General features: G+C 31.3%; 1 protein-coding gene across 3 annotated transcripts; it reads right to left on the reverse strand.

Annotated features, from left to right (window-relative positions):
• Nucleotides 1-764: 764 nt before the first annotated feature.
• Nucleotides 765-24,918, reverse strand: LOC143256570 (nuclear transcription factor Y subunit alpha-like). 3 transcript variants are annotated; one of them, XM_076513943.1, is made up of 10 exons: nt 24,787-24,918; nt 23,124-23,294; nt 17,602-17,739; nt 14,787-14,840; nt 11,546-11,657; nt 10,346-10,491; nt 4,948-5,121; nt 4,493-4,738; nt 3,662-3,714; nt 765-3,163 (listed from the first exon to the last, which is right to left on the reverse strand). In XM_076513943.1, the coding sequence occupies exons 2-9, from the start codon at nt 23,262-23,264 to the stop codon at nt 3,688-3,690; spliced, it is 1,038 nt and encodes a 345-aa protein (XP_076370058.1). In that variant the 5' UTR covers nt 23,265-23,294; nt 24,787-24,918; the 3' UTR covers nt 765-3,163; nt 3,662-3,687. The 3 variants fall into 3 exon arrangements, with proteins under 3 accessions (XP_076370058.1, XP_076370060.1, XP_076370059.1); XM_076513945.1 differs by lacking the exon at nt 24,787-24,918 and adding an exon at nt 24,607-24,746; XM_076513944.1 differs by lacking the exon at nt 24,787-24,918 and adding an exon at nt 24,428-24,709.
• Between the last annotated feature and the right edge of the window lie 1,572 nt (nt 24,919-26,490).

Raw genomic sequence — 26,490 nt, forward strand, 5'->3', positions numbered from 1 at the left:
TTTTATGCATTAACTAGTATGACAACATGATGAATTTTGGCATAAAAGAGGAAAGAATAGTTTCTGAGAAATCTTATTAAAAACTCCCAAAACACTCAATGATTTACTTTATGGTGTAGGTAATCAAGCAGAAATGTAAATGTAAAAGCTCATTATCAAACTATAAGTTATTTACGAAGTGTATTGTACTTAGTCTCTTTGGCACAGCTAGATCATCAACAGTTATTCTGTGAAAGGTGATGTACTTGGTCCCTTTGGTTAAGGTAATTTATCAGTTACTGTTCTATGAAATATGGTGCATTGAACTTTTCCTCACTTTTAGTCCAGTATACTGTATTCATTGTTTCAGAATATTGGTAATTGTGTTGCAGCTCGCTGCAGTTTATCATATGTTTCTGGGTTAGAGTTCAAAATCAGCAGAACTTTAGCTTCACATAATATTTTTAACGTAAGATATAGTGAGATAGGAAAAACATTTGTCACAATTCCAGCTGAATTTAATTTTTTTTTTCATATTTGGTATTTGAATTTAAACATGTAAAAATTTGTCTATTTTGAATCTTTAATTTTACAAAACTTTGTATAAGTTTTGTTCCTTAAACTTCCCACAGAGATGTTTTGGTATTACATGAGCTTGTAATTAGAACGTAATTTATAAGACATGGTATTGACATATACTCTTCATATAGTGGTTTACAATGAATCAGCTAGTTAAAATATCTAGCAAAAGCTGGAATAACAAATTACTGGTTTCACACTAAAAACAAGTTATGTACATTTTTTATTGAAAACTACATTTGTACAAATACACAAAGTTTTGTAACATAATGCATTTCTTCAAACATTTAAACAGATCCACATGTTGGTTTATGTTTAATATGGAAAACTGGCAGCTTTCAGGTTCCATCTTTAAGAATTACAAAAATAATAATAATGTAAAAAAACTAAAATTTCATACATGGAGATTCAACACATTCCTAGCTGTATTAGATTAAGTCCTTTCTCTAACAAAGTATAGTTTTTATGTACCAAGCTTAGTGTTTTACATATAAAGGAAAAAAGAAAAGGTTTAGGCTATCATTTAATTAGAGTAATTGTATTTCAAATATATTTAAGTATCCTTAGCTTAAAAATGTAAAAAGGTTTACAGCACACTTCCCATAAGATCTTAAAAGTAGAATAATAAGTTGTTGTTTTCAGGAAACAAGTCTTTATGTAGATGAACTTTTGATATCATAATGTTTTGTTTTTGTTTTAAAACTCTCACAAAGATATTAGGGCTGGTCCATAGTTGTCCACTACGACCTGCTCTTTTCTGACTTGCAGTATCCCAATGCTCCGTAAAGGGAATTGCATGTTTTTCCAGCAATGGGATATGGATAATTAAGTAATTCATGAAGATTTACAGTTTGGACATGCAGGCCACATCCATCATAATAATTAAGTACAATGTAGTTTAAAATCTTGTCTTAAATTTCATTATGAGCCTTTTTCTTTGTGGTGAAATGTATAATTGTGCATTTACTACTTTATTTATTTTTAATTGGGTTACAGCAGGAAACCTAATTTGATAGTTTTACATAAATTTAATGTTATTTCTATTCATCCATTGTAAAACTAGTATGAAAACAATTCTAATTGCATAAGACTTAATACTATAACAATGTGGAGGAATATAACGAAAGTCCTTCAATGGGCATGATAACTTTACAAATGGATTAACTATTAAGCCATAAGTGTTGGTAATACAGCACACTTATTACACCTAGTAGTAGCATTTAAAGCATGCATCAAGAAAGTTATTGTACGATGATGCAAAAACTTGCCTGTGGCTAAACCAAGTACATTAAAAAATTGGACAACTTCTCCATATAAACCGAGAAGTTTAGATGTAGTATTTAATTGAAAATGTCCTGAAGATTATTTTGCAATACAATAAGTATTTGTAGCCAAGTACAAAATGCAAGTCCTGTGAAAATAGTCATACAATGCTTCAACCTATCTGAACCAAAAATTTTAATACTCTTAGCAATTACATTATTAGCAAAGATAAATGCTATTTCTTTAAGTTATTTACAGGTACGTGATTCAACATGTACGTTCTGTGAAGTTATACAGCAAATAAAGTAAACATTTTATTAACCATTTTCAACTTGCATAAAGATTGAGTTGAATCAAGACCGCTTCAAATTAACAACTGTTCATTTTAGTAAACTTCTAAATTTAATTGCAATTTATGATTTCAAAAATAACTCCACATAATAAATTATCAGCCTCGTTAATATAAGAATATCTTGTCAAATCCTTTGTTCCACTAAAATAAAAGATTTTTTATTAGAAATTTATTAAGTATGAGGCTTAGTGTTATATTTTATATATATATATATATATATATATATATTTATTATTGATAATGGGAGCTACAAAAGTTCCAGTTACAATACAAAATCTGTAGGTAAATTATGTGCAACAAATTAATCCTAAATAAACTGAAATTTTTCTTGCAACTAATAAACCAGCAAGATTTAGGCACTCACAGCCATTCTTAGTTAACTTATGGTAATGTAAATCATCCAATACATTTATTTTTCAGTATTTTCGTTAAAACAGTGTGAGTAGGGCACAATGTGTACTTGTTAAGTTATAACTGCAAAATGCTTCCAATATTTATTGAATTGTTTTTTTCACAATTTAATCAAATAGGTTGAAAGGCCTTTTCAACTGATTTATACACTGAAAAGTATAAAATGTCAATAAAATGTTTAACTACTGTTAGTGAGAAAGAAAATAACTGATTTAAAAAAAAAGTGTATGTACATAAATACTAGAAATTAACAGCATAGGATGAACACTACAACATATAATATGTAAGTGATATTAAAAAAATTTCTATATATGTAGAAGGCCTAGATCACTGTGTCATTACAATTCTCCTGAATGCTTTCAAAGAAAACTGAGCTTTGTAAACAAGTTTTTAGGTGGAGGCCTACACCTGGTTCCTTTCAACATATGTACTGATAAAGATAAAAACAAAAATACTATATTCTGCCATTTTCCAAAATGCAGACTATTAATTTCAAGGAGCTATGAATTAACTGGAATCTCCTGAAGTATAAATAAGTTCACTTGCTATAAATTCATTGATAGCTGTTGATCTTCCATTCTGAAATAAAAAATAACAGTATAAATAATGATATATTTTGCATTTCAAATCTATTATTAACTTGAGACTATCATTATCCAAAGCTAATGATAACACAGCCTATTTGTTTCTAACAGTTTACATTCAGTACTAAATTATTTGAAGGAATACCACAAAGAATCATTTATACAAGAACTGATGATAGTACTTAAAATTATTACAGTATATTTATTGTATCTTTAAGAATGTCAATTGTTTGCCAACAATAAACTTACAGAATGTTAAAGCTACTTTCTTTCATTGTACACTTTAAAATAAATGAAGAGCAAGAAATAATTTTCCCCTTAAGATACTGAACTGGATATTAAAACACAGCAGTCTGTTAAACATATACAAGCTTCCTTCACCGATACACTTCCCCACTGGCAGTTTGGAAGATCAACAAAAAAGTATTTTCACAGCTAGCTAACATCAGAAAGGCTTGTGACTGGACAAATGTAAAGAATAATCTATAACTACCTATCCCTTGCTGGCTTTTCAAATCTTCATGCCACAGTTGTGTACAGTGCCATCTGTTTTAAAGAAACGGCATATTAAACATATCTGGCAATATAAATAGTGTGTTGTTTTTTTTCGAAATAAAATATTCATACTGCCATGGACATGAGCAGTCACACTGCTTATAAAAATAACTTAAGAGCTATTAAAGTTGCTGAACATCATATTAAAATTTATGAGATGTCATCTCCAATATTACTGAACACTTCCTTCTCTTGGCCAAGGAAGTTTAAAAGAGAGTTGTTATTATACAAGCTAAAAAATGCACAACACAAAACAAACATCTAATAAGAATGAATAACTTGAAGTTTAACTGGTTGTCAACCTCCCAACATTATCACATTATTGTAGTTAGTACTACGTTTGAAACTTAAAATTAGTTTTATTGGAGTTTCTTTTTGTAAATTATATTACCAGAAAACAAATATATTTTAACAGAACAAAATTTAACTTTGTACATTTTGATAACTGCCTATTGCAAAAACTTGTTTAGGTAGGTCAGCTATCCCAATATTTTAGTCATTAAACTTTCAAAATTAAGAAAACAAAAAGAAATTGTTTGTACTTTAAATTAATATTGAGACACACGATATACAAACAAGTATTTATTTACTTCATAGTTGTTTTCCAATTGAGAATAACAATATAATATAACAGAAAATGTTAATGTAAGCAGCTGACAACTGACTCTAATATGCTCTGCCACCATCTTCAGGAAAGTAAGTAAAATATTAAACCAGATATTTGATTTTTCTTCCTAAGTCGTATTCAATTCTAGTTAGGCAACCTTACCTCAATGCTAGAATCCAGTGGTGCTGATAAACCATTACTCACTGAACCACTGTCAGAATCACAGCTTGTTTGGGATTCTGTGGCAATTTTTAATGCTGTACTACTAATGTCGTTATTTCCAATAAAATTCTTGTTGTCTTCCTCATCTCCATTTCCATAATGCTTAAAAGAGCCTGAATTAAATCTACCACCTTCTCCACGAATTCTGTTCATTGCGTGTCTGTGTCTTGACTCGTGAAGATATTTCTAAATAAATAAGGTTAAACTAAAACATTCACAAAAATACATTTGACGCATACGTAAGAACTGAAGTAATTTTTTTATCATTTCTAACAGAAAATCAGATTTTGTTATGCTTAAGGCTTCTTAAAATTATTATATTCTAAGTATTTAACATAACTGAAAGAAACAACAACGACAACTTGGAAGCCATATTTTTTAAGTATTCCACTCACTCGTCTTTCTTTGGGGATTCTTCCTTCAGCCTCTAGTTTGGCACGAGCTTGCCTTCTTTTCAATATTCGGTGATACTGTTTGGCGTTCACATATAATGGCTCCTCTTCTAACAGTTCAGCACCAGGAAGTGGTAACCGCTGCACTGCTTGTAACCCTCCTGCTCCTGGTACCACCTAACAAAGAATACCACTGTGATACCATATTTCCAAACTTCTTACATGCATAACTAAACAAACAAACACCAAGAAAGATTCTAGAAATATTTACAGATTTCATCATTATTATATAATGCTATTAATCTTCTAATAGTGAGCTAAGTATAAAATTGTGTTCATAATTTATGATGTATTTGTGTTTTGGAGTATTTTGTGTGTGATATTTTCTTGTCCTAAATTGATATATTGTTTGTGTATTCTATCATTACTATGTATACATTTTTAATTGTCTCAAAATATTGCAGTGTGGTGCTTGGGATCTTTTGTGGTAAGTGACTTTTCCAGGTAGGTAAGCATGCCTATATCTAGTGTGTAAATAAACCACAATTGAAATAAAAGGGCATTTTTAAAAAATAATTATAAATTCACCCCATTAAAAACAGTGCAATAAATTTGTAAACAATAATACAAAACTAGTATACATTACCAAACAATACTCATGTAGATAACTATTTGACTGTCTCACTAAGCTCTTACTGTAATCATGCTATCAATAATATGATGCTTGGTTTTCAAAATAAAGGTAGGAAATGCCTTCTTCAACAGAAAATGTTCAAATAACTAATCTAAATCATGACGAAATAACTGCATAGACTAAATTTAGAAGGACTTTGGTTTTCAACAAATCTTAGCTTTTAACAGGGAAATTTATACACTAGCTGTGTGTTCTATAGATCATGATTTTGTATAATTGTCTGGACCCAGATATTTATTTTATCAAAATTTCTCTTCCCAGTTAAATTGCTTTTTAAACAACCTTACTATTTTATATTATACTGTACTTCCTCTGTAGTGGATGATACCATCTAATGAAAGAAAATATCAACTTATTTTATAAACTATAAACCTTAAACTCAAAAGTTACAAGTATCAATGGTAGTTACTTCAAGGCAATACAATATTCACAAAGTGAAAGCAGAAGTACAAAATAAAGAAACAAGTTACAACCAAGTCATTTAGCAACCCGTAATTCAGGCCAATACTAAAGTACTATATAAATACAACAACTGAAACTTTAAACTATTATTAATTTTTAAGCGAGGCACTGTTAACATAGATGCACATCTTGTATGGACAACAGAATAATCATATGGAAAAAATATCACTAGACAATAACTATGTTGTCACATGTTTCAGTTGTTCCCCAAAACAATGTTTTCCTTGAAAATTAGATGCGTGTAATTCTGCACGATGTACAAATTTGCTAGTTTTCATTTATCATAGATAACATGCATGTCATGTGGTTTGCATATATCATCACACTTTACAAAAATAAGAAAGGTACTGAAATCATGTGAAAACGATTAAATCTTAGAAGCTGGTTGGTTGGTTGATTTAGTGTTTTATGGCACAAAGCAGCTAGGCTATCTGCGGCCAATCATCCGGTGAAAAGGTAAAAATAAAGTAAATGTAGTAAAATTCATAACAGGAGATGAAGGTAAAACAAAACTGCATTTAAAAACATAAATATCATAAAACCAATGTTGACACCTAGTCTACAATGTTAAGAGAGAAAGCAGAGTAAGAGAAGTTGTAAAGGACTTTCTCTAGCATAATGGTAATTATCATGACCTGCCAGGAAGACTAACAGGTAAGTCCAAGAACCACCATCAGTCACCTGAAGTTGGCCTTTCCAGTCCTGGTTCCGGGTTATGTGTCATAACAGCCATTATCAAAAGGTAAAGTAATAAAAGTTTTAAAAGACATGTAGCAAAATTGTAGTAATAATTAGCCAAATGTCCGGTAAAAAGGTAAAAGTAAAATATATGTAGTAAAATTCATAAAAGGAAATAAAGGTAAAAACAAAACAACAATTAAAAACAAAAATGGCATAAAACCAAAGTTGACATCCAGTCTACAAAGTTGTAAAAGACTCTCTGTAGCAGAATGGTAATGATCATAACCCGCCAGGAAGACTAACAGGTAAGTACAAGAACCACCGTCAGTCACCTAAAGTTGGCCTTTCCAGTCCTGGTTCCAGGTTATGTGTCATTATGGCCAGTACCAAAAAAGTAAAGTAATAAAAGTGTTAAAAGACATGCTGCAAAACTGTAATAACAACTTGCCAGGACAACTAACGGGTAGTTCAAACGGATAGTTCAAACAGCAGCGTTAGTCACCTGAAGTTGGCCTTTCCAGTCCTGGTGTCGAGTTATTTAATGTTATGGCCATTTTCCAATTTCAAATTCAACTAGAGAGATTGCAACTCTTAAAAGGGAACCACAATTAAGAAGGTGTAATGAATAAATATCAAACACTTAAATGACATTAAAGAGATTAATGGACATCAAAAAACTAAAACCTTTATCAAAGTGGACAGTGTCACCATCACCAATAACTCTTTCTAATGTTGCAGACAAACCCTGGGACAGAACATGTTTAAAATAGTGCCGTCGTTGAGAGTCGTAACCATGGCAAGAAAGTAAAATGTGGCTTACAGTGATTTGAGTGTTACACAAACTACACACTGGTGCAACAGTTCCAGGTAAAAGAAAACGATGAGTTAAAAAACTGTGACCAATGTGTAGGTAGTCTAGTTCAAACAACTTCCTCCTTCTGAACCTTACGAAGCTAGACGGCCAAAGCCCAATACAGGGTTTTATTTGGAAAAGCTTTTTGTCGTGTTGCTCACTCCAAGTTCACTGCAAGCTGGCACGGAGCCGAGCTTTGAATACGGGACCACAGTCCATATGGAATAGGAACAGTGGTGATGGTGCCGGAGCAGATAGATTTAGCTGCCATGTCTACAAGCTCATTTCTGCAAATACCAACATGGCCTGGTATCCAGAAAAACTGGATAGAAGTAGATGTTAATGAAAAATGGGCCAATCGGTTTTGAATATCAGCAAGAACAGGGTGTGAGACAAGGTGAAGCGATTCCAGGGCCAATAGAGAACTAAGGGGGTCAGTATAAATAGTGCAGTTGGAGTACTGCTTAGCTTCAATATGATCCAGGGCAAGAGATATGGCATACAATTCAGCAGTGAACACAGAAGCTGTAGAGGGGATTTTGCACGAAACCACCGAACCACAACAAACCATGGCAGAGCCCACAGAGTTACCTGATTTGGAACCATCTGTATAAATTGGAATGAAAAGATTGTTCGAAAGATGTTCAGTAAATAAAAGATGGTACTTCGAATCGGGAACATCTGCCTTTCTCAAATGACTTAAAGAAAGATCACATTTGGGGACTGTAACAAGTTATGGTGGGATGGGCTGACCAGTGGATTCTGCAATGTTATCCAAGGACAAACCCAATTCATCCAATTACACCTGGATGCAAAAGCCAAAAGGAGCAATGGCAGATCGTCTGTTCTGAAAAAGCATGGCCCACTGAGAAAGGAAAACATGTTCCCAGGTGGGATGCTTTGGTAAGGAACGAAGTTTCAAAGAATATAATAAAGACAGTTGCAAACGGTGAAGGTGCAGAGAAGGTTCAGGAGATTCTATGTATAAGGTCTGAACTGGGGAAGTGCGGAAAGCCCCAGTGCAGAGTCGAAGTCCTTGATGATGAATGAGATCCAGCATTTTTAAGGCCGAGAGTCTGGCAGAGCCACAGACCATTGATCCATAGTCGAGTTTCGATCGAATAAGAGCATGATATATCTGTAACATAGAACATCGATCCGCTCCCCAACTGGTGGTAGAGAGGACACGGAGGATGTTCATTTTACCCGTAGCTGCTTAATGTATGGTATAAAGGTCAGCTTAGGTGAAAGATAAGCCCCAAGAACCTGGTTTCAGGGACCACTGGCAGCGAAACTTTACCAATATGGAGTTCAGGATCAGGGTGAATACCCCATTGGCAGCAAAAGTGCATGCAAACAGTTTTAGAGAGAGAGAAATTAAAGCCGTTCACCGTGGTCCACTTCAGTACATGATTGAAGGCAGTTTGAAGTTGCCGCTCAATATATCTCATGTTCGACGACTGACACAAGATGTGAAAGTCGTCGACATAGAGACTGTTTGCAACAGTTTTTCAGTGATGGCATTAATCTTTATACTGAAAAGTGTGACACTCAAAACACAGCCCTGAGAGACCCCAAGTTCCTGTACAAATGAACAGGAAAGTGTTGAACCCACACAAACTTGGAATCTCCTGTCCATTAAAAAATGTTTAATAAAAATGGGTAAATGGCCACGTAACCCACATATATATGGAGGTCTTGCAAAATGCCATACCTCCATGTTGTGTCATAAGTCTTCTCAATGTCAAAGAATATTGATACAAGATCTTATCGTTTGAGAAAGGCTTCTCCGATTGATGTTTCTTGTCGAATTAGGTGGTCTGTGGTGGAGTGCTGTCATTGGAACCCACACTGGGTGGGCGAGAGGTGGTTGTTTGGTTCGAGGAACCAAACAAGACGAGCATTAACCATCCTCTCTAAGGTCTTACAAAGACAGCTCGTCAAAACAATTGGACAGTAGTTTGAAGGAATTTTGGGATCTTTCCCAAGCTTAGAGAAAGGCAAGATAATAGCCTGGTGCCAGGCATTAGGAAAAACATTCTCCTGCCAGATTCAGTTAAAAACAATTAGAAGAATATCAAGAAAAGCAGGAGAGAGATAGTGCAGCATGTAATAGTGCACATCATCAGGTCCAACAAATGTATCGCCAGACTGATAAAGGGCCATTTCCAGTTCCACCAGTGTAAAGGGACGATTATAGTCAAAGAGACAGTCAGTTCGAAAGGAAAGAGGTGAACGCTCTGCCCGAGTCTTGATGGCCAAGAAGGTGGAGGAACAAGCAGAAGTGCTAGATACCTGGCAAAAGCATTCACCTAGAGTGTCGGCGATGCTCCAGATTTTAGAAGCTATACTTGTTTTTCTGCCAAAGTAGATATGAACATCCTGTCAATTTTTTTTTAATTAAAAATGAATTTCAAATGCTTTTTTTTTTTTCAAAAACGTTATTTAAGCTTACTTCTGTCACTAATCCAATTGTTTTACTAATACTGAATGGAAAATATAATAAAGCACCATATTGATCTATTTGATTTTTGGAAATATACAAAAATATGGAATTACTTATCCTGAATCATAACTTAAGTTGCATAAACTTAAATTATTCATTAGCCATTCTGAGAAAACACCAGAGTAACTTTCAAAACAAGGAATATAAATTTTTAAAAAATTTCAATATTTGTACTGAGCATTACAATTCTTAACCAAACACTAACCATCACAATGTTTCCAGATTGTAAGCTTCCAGAAGATGGAATGGAAATTGCTTGTGTGCTTACACCTGTTGTACTGGTTGTTGTTTGTTGCTGGACAACTTGAGGTGGTGGTGGAGCAACAGAGGCAGCTGGTATCTGAAGAATTCCTGAAGAGTATTGTGCTTCAGATTAATTCATCATTTGATTTTAAGTCAGTTTTTGGAAAACTTTTTATGACGTCCAAATTTTCCTGAATTCAACTTTCGATTCTTATCAAGCTAGTTACCCTAATGTAAGTAGTTTTGTTAAAATTTATTTATTTTTTTTTTTTTTTTATAATCACCCTGTACATTTATTTACTGAACAAAATCAACATATAACTTAATAAATTTGACCCTTAAAAAATAAGCAAACATGACATGAAAGTAAATTTGTTTGTGGGTATCAGTATCATTGTACACAGAACGTTTACAAGTTTGGCTCCACTTCATTGACAATAGCCTCGGAGTAGTGCGACTCCAAAGACATGCGTACGCGCAGACGTACAATGATCTAAAATTCTATCATTTTTTTCTAATGCCAAGACGTATTCTATTCACTGAACATTTAGAACTATCATAAACAATGTGAGAATATATGAATAACACATTGCTTCTTTAAAATGTGAAACAAGTGGTGGGGTTTTATTTTACAGACTTAAAAATTTAACTGAGGAGATCCATCCAATGCTTGGAATTCCCCCAGAATTAGTAGGGGTGGGTCATGGGAGAGCAGTTGCCCACACACACTGTGATATATAATATACAAACATTTACAATAATTAAGCCAGATTTTCTTTTTGCCTCCCACATTTTGGTCCAAAGACCCACTGATTATTTACATTACATATTTTTTTCACTTTAATTCCAGTCTTAAGAAGTCACTTTCAGTATTGAAGGCCAAATTTCTGTTATTCATAACAAATATTTTTGAGAAACATTCAACTAAAGTTGAAAATATTCCAAAGTTTTAACAGAAAGCTACCTGTACTATGACCAAGAAAAGCAACTTTAATGATAATATCATCTTCTTGAAATGGACAAATATATCACAACTGTTGAAAAAAAAATAAGTTTGGAAACCTGCTACTTTAAAATAAACCATCTACACATCACATATAAACATCTATAACTTTTATTACAACAATATTCAATGTGAAACTAATGTTAAAATAAAGCATACCTCCTGGACTCTGCACAAAACTTGTTCCATCTACAGCCACTGGCTGATAAAACAAAGTTTGACCATCAGCTGTTTGGATAATCTGCCCTTGCTGAGGCTGCTGGATAATAAACTGAAATGCACAATTATCATAGTGTATAAATTCCTGTTATTCTAAAAAATTAACTAATCTTAATTCACACAATAAATATACAAAATTTTATATTTAACATTTCATAATCTCTTTCTCTTTGTTTATTATGATTTTCAATGTGAACTACTAAGTTGCAGACATATTAGCTACAGAATTGCTGGTAGGGTCCATTGTTCTGAACAATTTATGCACCACATTGATTTTGGGTTCATGACTGTTAATTTCAGGACCCTCAGCAACATACAAGTCAGAATAAAAAACTATTAACACAACCTTCAATATTCACTAACAAGCAAACCTATCTATCTTCAGGGAAAGGAATATTTTAAGTTAATCTCATAGTTTAAATTATTTCATAGACTTTATAAAAAACATTATTGTCTTGCACTTCTGTTTTGGCACAGAGCCAAAAGTCTAAGCTACTTATACAGCCCACTATAAAAAGTAATTATTGGCCATTTCAAACATTTTAAGATCTTCTGAATAATAACATACAGTGAATCTGAAATTGTTTTCTTTATGTCACATTTTGAAATGTGAATGATTGTTTGATTTATTCCTAACAATTTAGCGTAGAATATCTTGCCTCCAAAATAAGATTTGGAGTCAACATTATTCACGCCTGTTCTCCTTTATTTCAAAAATGAATGTTGAGGCTTTGTCTGCATGCACAGCTTTTCAAATGGAAAACAGACAGACACTCTGACAGGCACTCTTGTTTACAATGTATATAAAATGGTGTCCTGTGCACTATAAATAGAAAACGAGTGATTTCACTCAGTTTTTGGGATCATTTCTTTACACTGAGTATTATACCAGATAAATTCATAAAATTACTTAATATATTACTTTTTTATTATTCATTTTGAGAGTTAACACTCTCATGACAGGCTGGGTACAATATACATGAATTTGTCTCCACATTTGCATATGTTAAGTATTTGCATTATAACTTTTGATAGAGCATGTGCATCTTCATCAAATTTGATAGCCTTTTAGTAAACATTACAAGAATTTTGTATATCAAAAATGTGATTTTATAATGATTTTTATTAGATATGTTTGTGAAACTAAAGTCTGTTTAGTTACTAGTCTGAATGCAAAGTTATTTTGTATTATTATTAAAAAACACTAGTCTTCATCCCCAAACATCTCAAGTATTATTTGCACAATCTTTAAAACTTCCTAAATACATCTCAAACATTTGTTTTCACCAAAACTTCATATTTTATGTTATTTTCTATACTCTAACTATGAGGGGTCTGTCACTTGACCAGCCTTGTAAGTTTTATAAAAAAGTTATGAAATAAATATAAATTATACTTTTTTCCTGCTAGAATGACTACATATTTAGTCTGAATATATATATTTACATATATATTTATTATTACATTTTTATTATACTGACCTTCCAGTCATGCCTAACTAACATTACATAACTTGTATTGATGCAGTGCATGTGCATTCATGGTACATATCCAACAATAGTAATAATATATATTTATTTTCTTAAAATATAAAACAATATGTCAAGAAGTAAAGCAAATAATCATTTCTTCTTCCTACAACAATCAACACTATTGCTGCTGAACATAAGTTGCTAAGCCTTTTAAAATTTCACACGCGGAGGATATCAAACAAAATATTTTTTAGGTTTTATACATATAGTTGAATAACCAAAGAATCATAAATAACTACACTGATAGCATAGAATTCTACTATAATTTGTTAACCTTAGTAACTAACATTGATTTATATTTTAAAAAATATAAAACTTTGAGTAAACTAAAGACACACCCCCACCTCATTTAGATCTTGGACTGAAAAAATGTTGTAGCTTTTTCAAACATTAAGGTGGCTGAAAAAAACCACTATGGGGGCATTCTAAGCTGTTGATTGGTTATTCATGACTTCTTTTGAAGTAAGTGTATATATAAGGGATTGTTTCAAAAGCATCGAAAGAGTTGAATGGGACACAGTGTATGATTCAGTACATAAGCTTTATCTCAGTAAAATAAAAACGTATAAAGTTCTAATTTTATATTCTAGCTTGATAATAATAATAATTTAAGTTTCTAATTTGTACAAAACTATCGACTTAATATTTTGACATCACAAACATCTAATTTAAACAATGCTACATTCAACACACCATGTGACTCACTAAAATCTATATTTAGATGTGTTCCTGTAATATTTACATTTAAATCAAGAAATTAACTCATATAATATTAAAATTTGAATTATAATCTACAATTTGATTCCAAACTTACTGACATAAATTCATAAAATAGTAGTTCAATACAATTTTGAAAGCAAGTCAATAAACAAGATAGCATGGCCTTTGACCTGTGACCCAACACAGTGAAAAATAGAAAGACTCAGTATACTTCTAAATGAATAATACCATTAAAATAAGCATAATAGCAAAATAATAATATGTTACCCATTTACACCCAATAAATTCAAGGCTTCAAAAGCATAATTCCAATACTTAAATATCACAGTAAAAACAACCTTGAAAATTACACTAAAGTACTGTTGGTTAGGCTATTTTGTAACTATCTCAATTTGTTAGGTATTATTATTATGAAGCTAAATTAACAGAATTATTACAACTCTGGATCTGATTTTCTAAATCACTATTGGGCTTACCTTATCTGTTTCTATCTGCAGAAACTCAAAACTTAATACCCTCCAAATTGTTAAGAAAAAATCTGAGGAAGTTTCTTCAGAAAACTTAAGTCTTAACATAGTAGATCTAGTAAAACTCAACTACTTGAAAACTGACAGTTTGAAGTGAAATAGTATTATTAAAAATGAGTTATGCAATAGCAATTTAGTTTTATTAGTTGGAATATGCATGTCATTCATAATAAAATGAATCCTGATGCTAATTCTTTTTTACAATAACTATTTAAGAAAGTTTTACTATTGTATAAAATAAATATGTATCCTGTAAACATTTAGTTTTCACTTTCTGGTCTCATTTTAAAGATTTGTTACTCACAACAGACATTAAGTAACAGTTACAAGCAAGGATCCTAATAAACTTCCTATTCTTACAAAAGCTGGAAACATTTCCGTTTTAATGCACCAAATACTCACTTGTTGAGGTTGGCTCTGCTGACCTTGAACTTGACTAATTGGAATAACTTGAATCTAGGCAGAGAAAAATCAGGATAACCATCACTAAAATGTATCACAAGATTAACAAACATAAATAAATAAAAACCTACACTAGTAGTTTGCATCAATTTCAAAGATTATTGATTTAAGCTTGTATACATTTTCATTCTTCATCTCAATTTTAAGTCTATCAAAAATTTATGGTTTTAAATACAAAACAGATTTTGGGCTGATCTTTAAGTTTGGTTTGAATTTTGCACAAAGCTACACAAGGGCTATTTGTGCTAGCCATCAATTTTGCAGTGTAAGTTTAGAGGGAAGACAGCTAGTCATCACCACCCACTGCCAACTCTTGGGCTACTCTTTTACCAATGAATAGTGGGACTAACCTTCACATTATAATACCCCCACAGCTGAAAGGGTGAACATGTTTGGTGTGACAGGGATTTGAACTCACTGGTCATAAGGATTAATTGGTCTATTACACACAAGTCTCTTCTTTATGCTCAGCTCTCAGAAACAGATTCTGATTGTTAGACAAGTCAAATGCTTTGTACTACAATTATGGTTAGAGAGCAACAGCTTATTTCAATCTAGTTTCTGTAACAATTTTATGGTAACTAACATTTCTCATTAGGTTAAGCTATAACATTTCCTGATGTTTACTCTAGAGTTGGCATGGAATGGTGGTTAAAGCTCTAAACATTTAATATGATGGATATGTATTCAAATCCCCATCACCAAACACACTAATCCAATATGGCTGCCAACTGGGCCAGCCACCTAGGGGTAAAAATTTGGGCTTAAAAGTACTTGCTGATCCTAAACTAGTTGGGACCAAGGTTAAAAAGGAAAAACAAATTCTTTTTGTTTACTTTTCACTTTCAAATGTACAGCAAGGTCCCTTATTTCGGAGGGCTGAAGGAAAGTTCAGTTTAATCCTGGCCTTAGGTGGCAACTGAATTAGTTTTAATAAGAGCAAAAACTGTGTGATAAGTTTTTAATAAGATACTATAAATCATGTTGTGTTTTCTCACATGTCAATTTTTTAATTAATGGGAAAAATTTTTTTTTGCATATTTCCCAATTATGTTTACTTTATTTCACTTTTTTAAATGCAAGAAACTAATATTCAATTCCACATGATTTTTCAGACAAATTCTCTATAAATAAACTACCCTATAATACCAAAATCTTTTAATTTTTCTTTAAATGAAGATTTAATGTTTTGCATTTAATAAACCCTCTGAAGCTTTGTATTATCAGTTACAGTCTATTTTCTAATGGAATATTCCTGAAGAAGCTGTGAAACAAAACAGTGTCCACTTAAAGAAAAACAGCACATTTTGATGTTACAAGGCCATTTATTTCTAAAATCAAATATGTCACCAATTTTTGAACTCCAACTTCCTGTTCTTTATTAAGATCTGACTTTCAACTAATATCCAAGTTGCTGTTGCACAGTAGTATGGTATGCTGCTTTGTAATATACATATATAATTGCACTTAACATTTTTGAATTAATGTTACAAGTTTCACCTATAGGTTTTGTAGTTCGTGTGATGTTTTTGTCAACATAAAAACTGATTTTATAATATTACGTCTGCAGCATTAGGCTGTACATGTAAGTAACAGAAAAGAAAAAGTGAATTAAAAAACAGTCAGATTTCAAAGTGTATACATACTTAGTTATGATCAAATAAAACATTTTTTGTAATTTGTGAACAAGTTAAGATATTCTTACTCAAGTCATGGGACAATACAATACCTGTATTTATGTTAAAATTATAACACCAGAATTAAACTGAGATTTAACATTAAAAGAACAATGAAGAATAGAAGGTTACAAAATCATTAGGTGAGTATGACGGAAAACTGAAGCCACTGTTTTTATCAAAAACTCAGAGGCAATGGGAAGACTATTAAACATTAAAAAAAATACATCAAGACAAAAATCTGTTTAAAAAAGTGATAAGTCAGATGAAGTATTCTACTTAAATAATGAAAATCACACATTGTTACCCTTAAGGATATTGTGTAAATGTTCAAACTGACTCATTGTTCTATATCAGTTCTGGTTGGTTTTGAGAAATACATTAAAATCCCATTTTCAGCTGATTTGTTATAGGTCTTATCTCCTCGAGAGATTTTGTTTTTCATGACAGAGAATAAAATATATAAAAATTTATAACTTTTTGAATACTGTTATTTCATACTAATGACAACAGTGCACTAAATTTTTACTTAATAAAACAATGCAACAAAGAACATGGAATAATAATAATAATATGCTAAAAGCAGACAATTAATATCATATAAATATCAATGTTTATGATGTTTCTAGTGATGCAATATGAACCATTAAAATATCAATGACAAATCCTCAAAGAAAGAATGTGGCAGGACGGATCTGATTTTCTGTTTGATATCTCTGTAAAATTTGTTTTTTTCCAACAAAGACAATATTGTAGTGAGTAATTTATGTTACATTTTCCAGTACCTAAATAAATAACTTGTAGATCATTCACAGGTAAGAGACAATGTTACATATCTCCATGTTTATGAGGTTAAAATGACCCAGTTCACAGCTCCATTCTCAGGAATCCTTCCAAAGTGCTAAACAGGCTATTACTGTATTTTGAGATCACAAGCATTTAAATTGTTTTGCCCATTATAAAAGTTCACATATCTACAGGAAAGTCTTTAAAAAAAAATAAATTTAATAACCACAGATATGACTGTAAGACAAATTTAATGTATAATATGGTACATTTTCACACTAAAGTTAATAAACCTGTTGTAACTGTTGCCCAGCCTGTCCTTGTATCTGGCTAGTTTGTTCTTGAGCAAGGGCTTGTACCATTATCTGCTGACCAGTAGATATGAGTTGCACTGGTACTTGGTTTCCACCAGCCTGTGATACCTGAATCACCTGAAGATGACACAAAACCACACAAATGCACATTATTACACAAAATGTAAATGCACCAAAAATTATTTTCTTTTTAATGTAAATAACACACAAACTGTAAATTGTTATGAATTTTCTTAAATCTAAAACAAGACCTAATTTCTCTGTTTAATTATAAAGTACACAAAGTATAAAGGTTCAAAGTTTTACGTGTTAAAATTCACGTCAAAATAAGCTATTGATATAATCTCACAAGGTTTTACACCACGTAGCAATACAACATCACATTCCAAGTAAATTTATAAAGCATTTATTTTCTAACAAAAAAAAAAAAACACAAAACAGAAGGACTCTCAACTCATTATGATCACTCTTCATCCACTGAACATGCAGCAAAAAATATAAATTACAAATTCAAGATAAAATATGGCATCCATATATCAGTCCAACCACCACAATTCCTAAATATTACAGTTTACCAGATAATGGCAAAAAATGCTAAGGTCAGGGCTTATTCAACAGAAACACGTGATGAGACAATTTATGTGGTTGGTTAAAATACCTCACTAGTAAGATTTTCTAAATGGCTTTAATTTTTAGTGACAAAATGTATTTCTTTCAGTGCATGGCAAGAAAATGACACTGACCTCTGCACAAAGAAAAAAAAAAACTTTATGCACATGAAAGACATTTAATTAGGTAGTTGGGGGAAAGACTAAAAACTTTCAAAATAATTAAGCCTGAACATAGAAGAACTGATATTATTATTTACTTAATAGCATTTCTTATACACTTGAAAGGAGGGCAACATACTATGAAGCTTTATCCACAGAAACACTGAGTGAAAATAAATGTAGAAGGGAGTGTATTATGAATAAATACAGTATCAGGCACACTTCCATGTTGACATTAAGAATATATAGTTTGAAAATATTGTGTACATATACACAGAGGCATTATAACAAAAACACACATTACAATGTTGAGCACAGTTTTCAACCTTTGCACTGAAATGCTTAATTAGTGAGTTGATGATGCAACAGTTTAAATAAATGTATGTCTCATGGTCCAACATTTGAGAATCACTGGTCTAGAGCAATAGTTCCCATCTTTAAGTTTGACACTATCTTGAGGTGAATAAGAAAGTTTGAGGCCCCCCAGCCTATAGTCTTAACATGGTGATTGAAAAACAGTGCCACAGTAAAAGCAATAACATCTCTATTCAACATATTGTATCACTTAATTAACTCAGAATCTTTTTTGTTTTTGCCACATTTTTTGGGGCTCCTCAGAGAAAGCTTAGTGACTCCCACTTTGGAAAACACTGGTCTGGAAATAGTTACTAACCCTGATGAAATTTTCCATAAAACTTTTCAGAAGTTGTAACAAAGATGTCAGTTGGACTTACTATTTCTTTATAAACTTTTATTTCTGTATTTCAAAGTTTCATTGCATTCTCATTGAATCTTTGCCTGGAGTCAATTTACGGATGAAGTTCTCAATAAGCAGATCTCTAACATAATCTCTATCTTTCAATAAAATAAAAAAGATAGAATTTATATGAGGTATTCTAAAAATTACTGGTTTATGAGCAGGACCTCTTTTGTTGTGTTGTGTTTTCTTATAGCAAAGCCACATCAGGCTATCTCCTGAGTCCACTGAGGAGAATCAAACCCCTGATTTTAGCGTTGTAAATGCTGTTAGTAAAGTGTTTAAATTTGTTAAGTGTTTTGAAAAATTTAATATTTAAGTAATGAGATTTACCATGATTTTAGAAAAGGGATTCTAATTTAAGGACAGTATATCCAACTTTTCTTTTTGATGAAGGTAAAATGATGCTCTTTGCCTGGCTTTCATAAAACTTTTAAAAGCTGCTTCATATGAGATTAGTAATTATGTAAGATGCATATATAGGATTGGTGGAAAATTAAGAACTGGATGGAATATTCACTAGTGGAGAGCACAAACTGATGATAAATGGCCACATTTTCAACTAGAAAAATAAGACTAGTAGGATTCATTGAAAATCTATTTTTAGAAAATTTGTTATTCATGATGACAGCATTAGTGGGAAAGTTCTTTTGAATTATTCTATAAAAAAGAACACAGCATGATAAAAGAAGTTTATTTTATTCAACCACAAGTTGTACAAAGCTTCAGTTACTACAGGCCTAACTATACAGATAATTCTGTCCCCCAGTAGGACAATGGCAAGTTTACAGACTTACAACACTAAAATCCAGAGTTCAATTCTCTATGGTTGACACAACAGATAGATGGCTTTGCTCAAAAATAAACAATCAATTAAACAAACAGATAATGCTAAACAACCACTTATTTGCTAATTTACTTCATACATTTTGATAATTCTCATCTCTCTATTACTTCACTGAAAATAAAAGCTCAAAATTTACAACAAAGAACCAACTAACTGTCTGGCTCAGTAATCAACCCAAAATCCCAGTAAGCTTTAATGAAAAGAGCAAATTAGAGTTCTTGGCTGTAGGAGTTTTAAATTAATTACTATATTCAGTGTGTTATGATTATGTTCTGGTCCAATTATTACACAATGTCAACATATTAGAAATAGTACAGAAATAATCTACTAAACCAATTCCTAGTCCAAATCATTTAATCCATTTAAAGTTAAAGTTTGGGCTTGCTTTCTCTGGAGCACAGTAAAATTAATAGACTTAATCAGATATTAAAAATGGCAGAGGGCTGGAAAGTCTTCTTGTGGGTAGAGCTGGGCAATATAATTGATTACCTATGAGTAGTGACTATATTGATTAACGAAACTAATCAATTCATCAAACTTATGATTAATCAATTAATTATCATAAAGGTTGTGTTTTTTTTTCCAGGTTCTCTAAAATCACAGCTAGAGTCTACAACAATGTCCAAAATAAACAAAAATGTAAGTGCTAAGACATTGTAAGAGATGATTTAAAACTTAATTAAAAACATGACTCCTTTATTGCTGAGATATAAATTTAAGTGTAGACTAAAACTTTTTTTTTTAAATATTATTACAACCATTTAATTTTAATTATAAAGTTTGAAATATTTAGCTTTAATCATTGGCATTAATAGAAAGCTTTGAAATCACTAGATTCTCACCCCACTGAGCTAATTGTAATGCTTTTTGTTGCCTTTCTAATTACTAGAAATTACTAATTACTAATAACTAACACTTACTAGCAGGGTGAAGGTACAAGCAAAATAAACAATCAAAGTAACATAGTTTTATCAGTAGTACTAGCACAGGTCTAGTTAGAACCCCCTCCCTATAACATCCTTGACTGCCCATGTTGAATAATAGTTTCTCAAAGTGTGAATCAAAAACAAATTAACATAATTCAAAAACTGCATGAATCAGAAGCTTGGAAAATGTTTAATGTAAGTACTCCATCTAGAAATCTTTGATATATTACGTTCATCGAATATCATGTACTTGTTTTTGTATATGTTTTGAAAAATAACTATTTCCAACAGCAGTTCAACAGTTTTAATACAATAGACTTAATACAATGTTGTTGTTTTTTTTTTCAGTTGCAATATTTATTAACTAAAATTACATTGTCACCAAAATTAGATAAGTTAAATTTACTGTTTGGCAGGTATGGTAGGCAACTGCAAAACATTCTGATAGTTCGAATTTTTAATGAATATTACTCTTATCTTCAACAACATGCATAAGTAAATTGGTTAACTGGCTACTTTACTTATTTGCAATTGCCATTATAACATGTCTTAAATAAAAAATTATTAACTTTATCAGTGATAGCTAAACATGTTTTCATTATTTAACTATCGATTTATTTGTTATACTGATGGTCAGCATGTATTTGAAAAACAAAAAACAATTTTTACAAGTGGTAAAGTTTAGTCAACATTAGATTCATTTACCAAGCATGTTATGTCCATACAATCTACAGCAACACTGTTTTAAAAAAAACGTGTGAAAAACGTTTTTCACAATGTGTACAGATTTTGATTTCAGATGATGTGTATCAAGGGTTATTACATAAAAAAAAAAGAAACAATGTGAAAGAAAATAAAGATCAATGCCATGTTTGAATACTGCAGTCGCTGAAAAAGTTATGAAGCTAGCAACCACCCTGTTTTTTTAATTAAACACACTGTTGAGGGAGTGGTACACCATTCAATTAATGAGGTCATCAGTTAACAAATACCATTAAGTCCTTCCTAGTTCTACCTATGGATAAAAAAGATTTGAAATACAAACTTGAATATTAAAATTGATAGATATTTTCATGTTTAAAAGCTAAGTTACAGACTTTCTTTTTACCAAAAAGAATTTTCAACATGGAAAAAAAGAACCATTTGGTTGTTCATGGTTATCCCTACTCAACCACCTTTGAGAAATGTGAAAATTTAAAACCCACCTTTTATTTTTCAGGAAAACACTGATTATCATCTTAAAACACTGTAAAATGCCAACCTCCCCAACTGATGACAGTAACTCATTATACAATATAATCATCCTGTTAGAAATAGCACCTCTTCTGGTTGGCTCTCTGATCATTTGGTATTAAAAACCATCCATAATCTCTAAGAAATTTCTTTACCACACTACTTTGATTCTATATTATTTTTATCAACAGGGCTAAAATTAACCTCTCCCATAATGCATCAGTATTCTAATTATAACAACCATTATTTCATTATACAGGGTATCCAAAATATCTTAAACCACAGGCAAGACTGGATTAACAGCAGGATTAACTTGATATTTCCATGCTCTGATAGCACCATAATCAGTCATGTATCTGAAATTAAAAACATCTAGAATCACAGATAATTTGCAGATTTTCCAAAATTAAAAAAATCTGCAAATCAATTGTGGTTCCAGACATTTTGGACATTTCAATGTATTATTGGCTTCATGTGCCTGATTAGGTAGACTATATCATTAGCTAATTTAAAGCTTTTTACATTTGTATCCCCTGATTGTAACCAAAACAGATTCAACTTTTTTGACATTCTTAAGAGGCTTCAATTAATATCTTATAGAAAAATCCACTACAACTCATTATTTTTAAAAAGTATCATTATTAACTCAATTACAACCTCAAATTTTAGAATAATTTCTACTATCAATGTTTTCAGTGTATAACCAAGCTTTTCATAATTTTCAAAATCAATAGTTGTGAAATTTTAATAAATGTAACAATGATTTATTATAATACTCTGTTTATTTATATATTCACCTGTGCTTAAATTGGTATGGATTGACCATGGTTAGTGTTGGAAAAGTTCACAGATGGATGAAATGTTGTAATTGGTTGTTTTTGTTTTTTTAAATAAATTTAATATATTAATCTAATCAGCTCATAGAGTCAAATCAATGAAGCTTTATAGCTGAATAAATTATAACATACTTGTGGTTGTGTACTAATCTGAACAGATCCTGGAGCCTGAAGATTCTGCATCACTGCCACCTGTTGTCCAGATGTTCTCCCATTTTCAGACACCTCTACAGGCTGTGTAGCTGCAGACACTTGGAACTGATCCATGTGCATAAGTGTCTATCTAACTATAGTGCACTTGTTCTACTCCCAAAAATTTAGAAAAAAACAAAACATATTATCTAATTGAACACATTAGTATTGTTTTCTAACTTACAATTGTAAACTGAAAAAATAAATATGACATATCATCTACCCTCAGACATTATAGTTTTGTTTTTGCATATATTTACATTATACAGTGGCCAACCATCTAATCCTTTCACCTTATAAAGTATATACAAGACATGTTTTTTCTTAATATAAAATTAAAGCTCATATATTATTTCAGATAAGAAAAGCCAAGTGAGGAATATATAATAGAAATTATGTGAAGGAAGGATACAGCTTTTTTTCTTACTTTCCAGTTGTTTCTCTGGAAGCCTTTTATGTGTAATGCAACACAGTTTACACACACACACACTACAAATAGTATTACTTTATCTTTTAGAATAAATGGTATTCAGTTTCTTAAAATTCAGATCCCAAAAAATTATTTGGTAGGCAAATCAGATATCTAATTAAGTATCTGCTACTTAGCTTAATGTTCTTCTAAGTGAAAGGTTCAGATCCAATTCTTAAATAACTACTAAATAATGTAGCTCTATTTATATCTAGAATATAAGTTATATATTAAATGGTTTCATGTACTAACGTTGTGTTACATTTATAATATTTTAAGTTAACCACAAAGCTACACAAGGGGTTATTTATTCAAGTTATTTCATGCAGCACAGACTTGACAGTAACAGCCTATCAGAATACTATTTCAAAATGTATATAATTATTTTAGGCACATTACCGAACTTTCAGTGTATTATATTATGAACACTAATTTGATCAGTAGTAGTACTAATTATTAATATAGAAAAGTTAAGCTGAACTGAAACATAGAGAGAGTAATAACTACTTAAGTTTTTTTCATTCTTAATCTTAAAAGATAAACTTGCAATTAACACTAACCATTAACTTAGCAATGGACTTACCAATGATCATAAACAACAATATACTATTAGTATTAATACTGAGTGGTGAAAATAAAGATGCATTTTAATAAAAGTAATACTACTAGTAGTAAAAGTAATATGTTATGAAACAACGCAACCTGTGCAATAATAATAAATAATTTATAATCTAAAAGCTAAATTTTAAAAAGATAAAAAATTAGTTATCATTACTTTTTGAAATCCCTCATACTTTACCAACAGAATATTACTGCTTTTTGCTCTTAATAATAATCAATCCAATACACTAGTAAACTAATGCTACTTCGAGTTCAAAGTAACTTAAATTCTGGTTTTGGCTGTGGCTGAACTAACTCAGCACTCGATTCCTTGCTGCATGGTCCAGTACTAACATGTTTCGCGAGGCTTTGTTTCACAGTCATAACTAGGCTTAGGGTAGACTGAACACCAACTTCTGATTTTTAAGTATTTGTTACATATCAAACTTGTGTTCTCATAATTGCACGAATAAACCATAGCACGTGGTTCCTAAACATGCTGTAAACGAAATCAAAGATAATTTGCTAACTTACATTGGATAGAATCACACTGGACTCTTCTTGATTGGCTACGAAAATCTTGGACCAATGGACAACGAATCTCCAGCCATAAAAACAACAATCTTCATCTTTATTGGTGCTGTTCTCTTTGTTAGTTGTTTTCCCTAATTTGCGAAGTCCTAAAACTGTTATAATACTTTTTCACGAAATTATAAATGCAGATCATTTCATAACACAATTATTTCATAATAAAAAATTTTATGTGTTCATTTTGTTTGTAAAAATTTTTCTTAGCGCTTTATATCAATAATTTTTTGTATTAATAAGTGGGCTACAACAGCCAAGATTAGCAACGGAATTCTGGTTCTCCAATCTCCAAGCGATAATAATTCACGTGATAAATACATTCTAGTATACATCATATGTAACATTAATCTTGAGATTTTTTTTTCTTTGTTAACTTCAATCAACGGAAATTTCGTGTTCTTGTTGTCTTAAGATTGTAGGAGTTATTCATTCAAACAGAATTTGTGGCGTGGGATTCAGAATCTCCCATTTTCCACGGATTTTAACAGATTTACATAACTATATAAGGATTTCTTTAAAACAGCACAAATTAAAAACCTTATAAACTATTAACATGGACGAGACAGGATTTAGAAAGAGAAAATATATCTGTAGCTCAATTTTACGTAGTTATATTTGTGGCAGGAATATATGTGTTTGAGTATTTGCTGTAATATTAAATAATTATATTAATTGTAATGTTTTCTTCTCTTCACTGAAATTACATACTTTAGTGAAGAAATGACAATGCCACAATTAATATATACAGTTATTTAGTGTTACGGCAAAAACTCTAACATGTGAATGACAGAGAGGTCTAATCTCTATCTATATTCTCTCTCTCTCTCTCTCTCTCTCTGGTATTTGGGTATATTTATGTGTATACCCAGGAGGGTCAGGTACACTCGACCACTTTCTCTTTCCATGACTTTGTTGGAGTGGCGAAATTAATATATATTTCGATTTAAATACAGAATGGCTGGAGTGATATCAGAAACTTAGTCTGGTCCTTTTCAGGACAATGTCCATTTATATTGTTCTTTGATTTTATTATTTTTATTTAATAAGTCTAAAACGTAGGTGGCCTGTTTTATTTTATCTCTATTCTAATATTACTATTATTATTATTTTAAATGATTTTGTCTTAATGATCTAATGTACAGATTTAACGGGGAGAGGTGTTTAGGTCTCTCTTCATCATATATGCAATACCTGTCTAGTTCGCATAACAACTCATTTTTTCGCCAATTTTTATCAAAATATTTTATTGTACTCTGTAGAAGTCTATCTGGTATTGTTTGTGTGTTTGAATAATTATGCATGAACTTTGATAAAATGGTTTTAGGTACTCTGTATGCTGATGTAATTTGTATATTCTATATTCTGAAACAGAAAGGGTTTTACTTCAAATCCTGAAAATTATATATACTGCTACGGGCCTTTTTAATAACGACGAGTCATATGAACATATCGTTGGGCATCAGTTGAAAGTCCACTAGAGAAAAACGAATGTTCCGTTTCAGAGGTTGTACACGGATTTGATAGATATCATGTAAAGTGTGTTAAGTCTATAATAGTTTGAGTACCCAAAAAAGTGACTTAGTAGCAATCATTGCAGGCTTAACCTTTTAACTCGGTTTATGGAATACATGATAGGTGTCGGTGTTAGTG

Source organism: Tachypleus tridentatus, chromosome 7, assembly GCF_004210375.1.
Source record: "Tachypleus tridentatus isolate NWPU-2018 chromosome 7, ASM421037v1, whole genome shotgun sequence".
Classification (NCBI taxonomy): domain Eukaryota; kingdom Metazoa; phylum Arthropoda; class Merostomata; order Xiphosura; family Limulidae; genus Tachypleus; species Tachypleus tridentatus.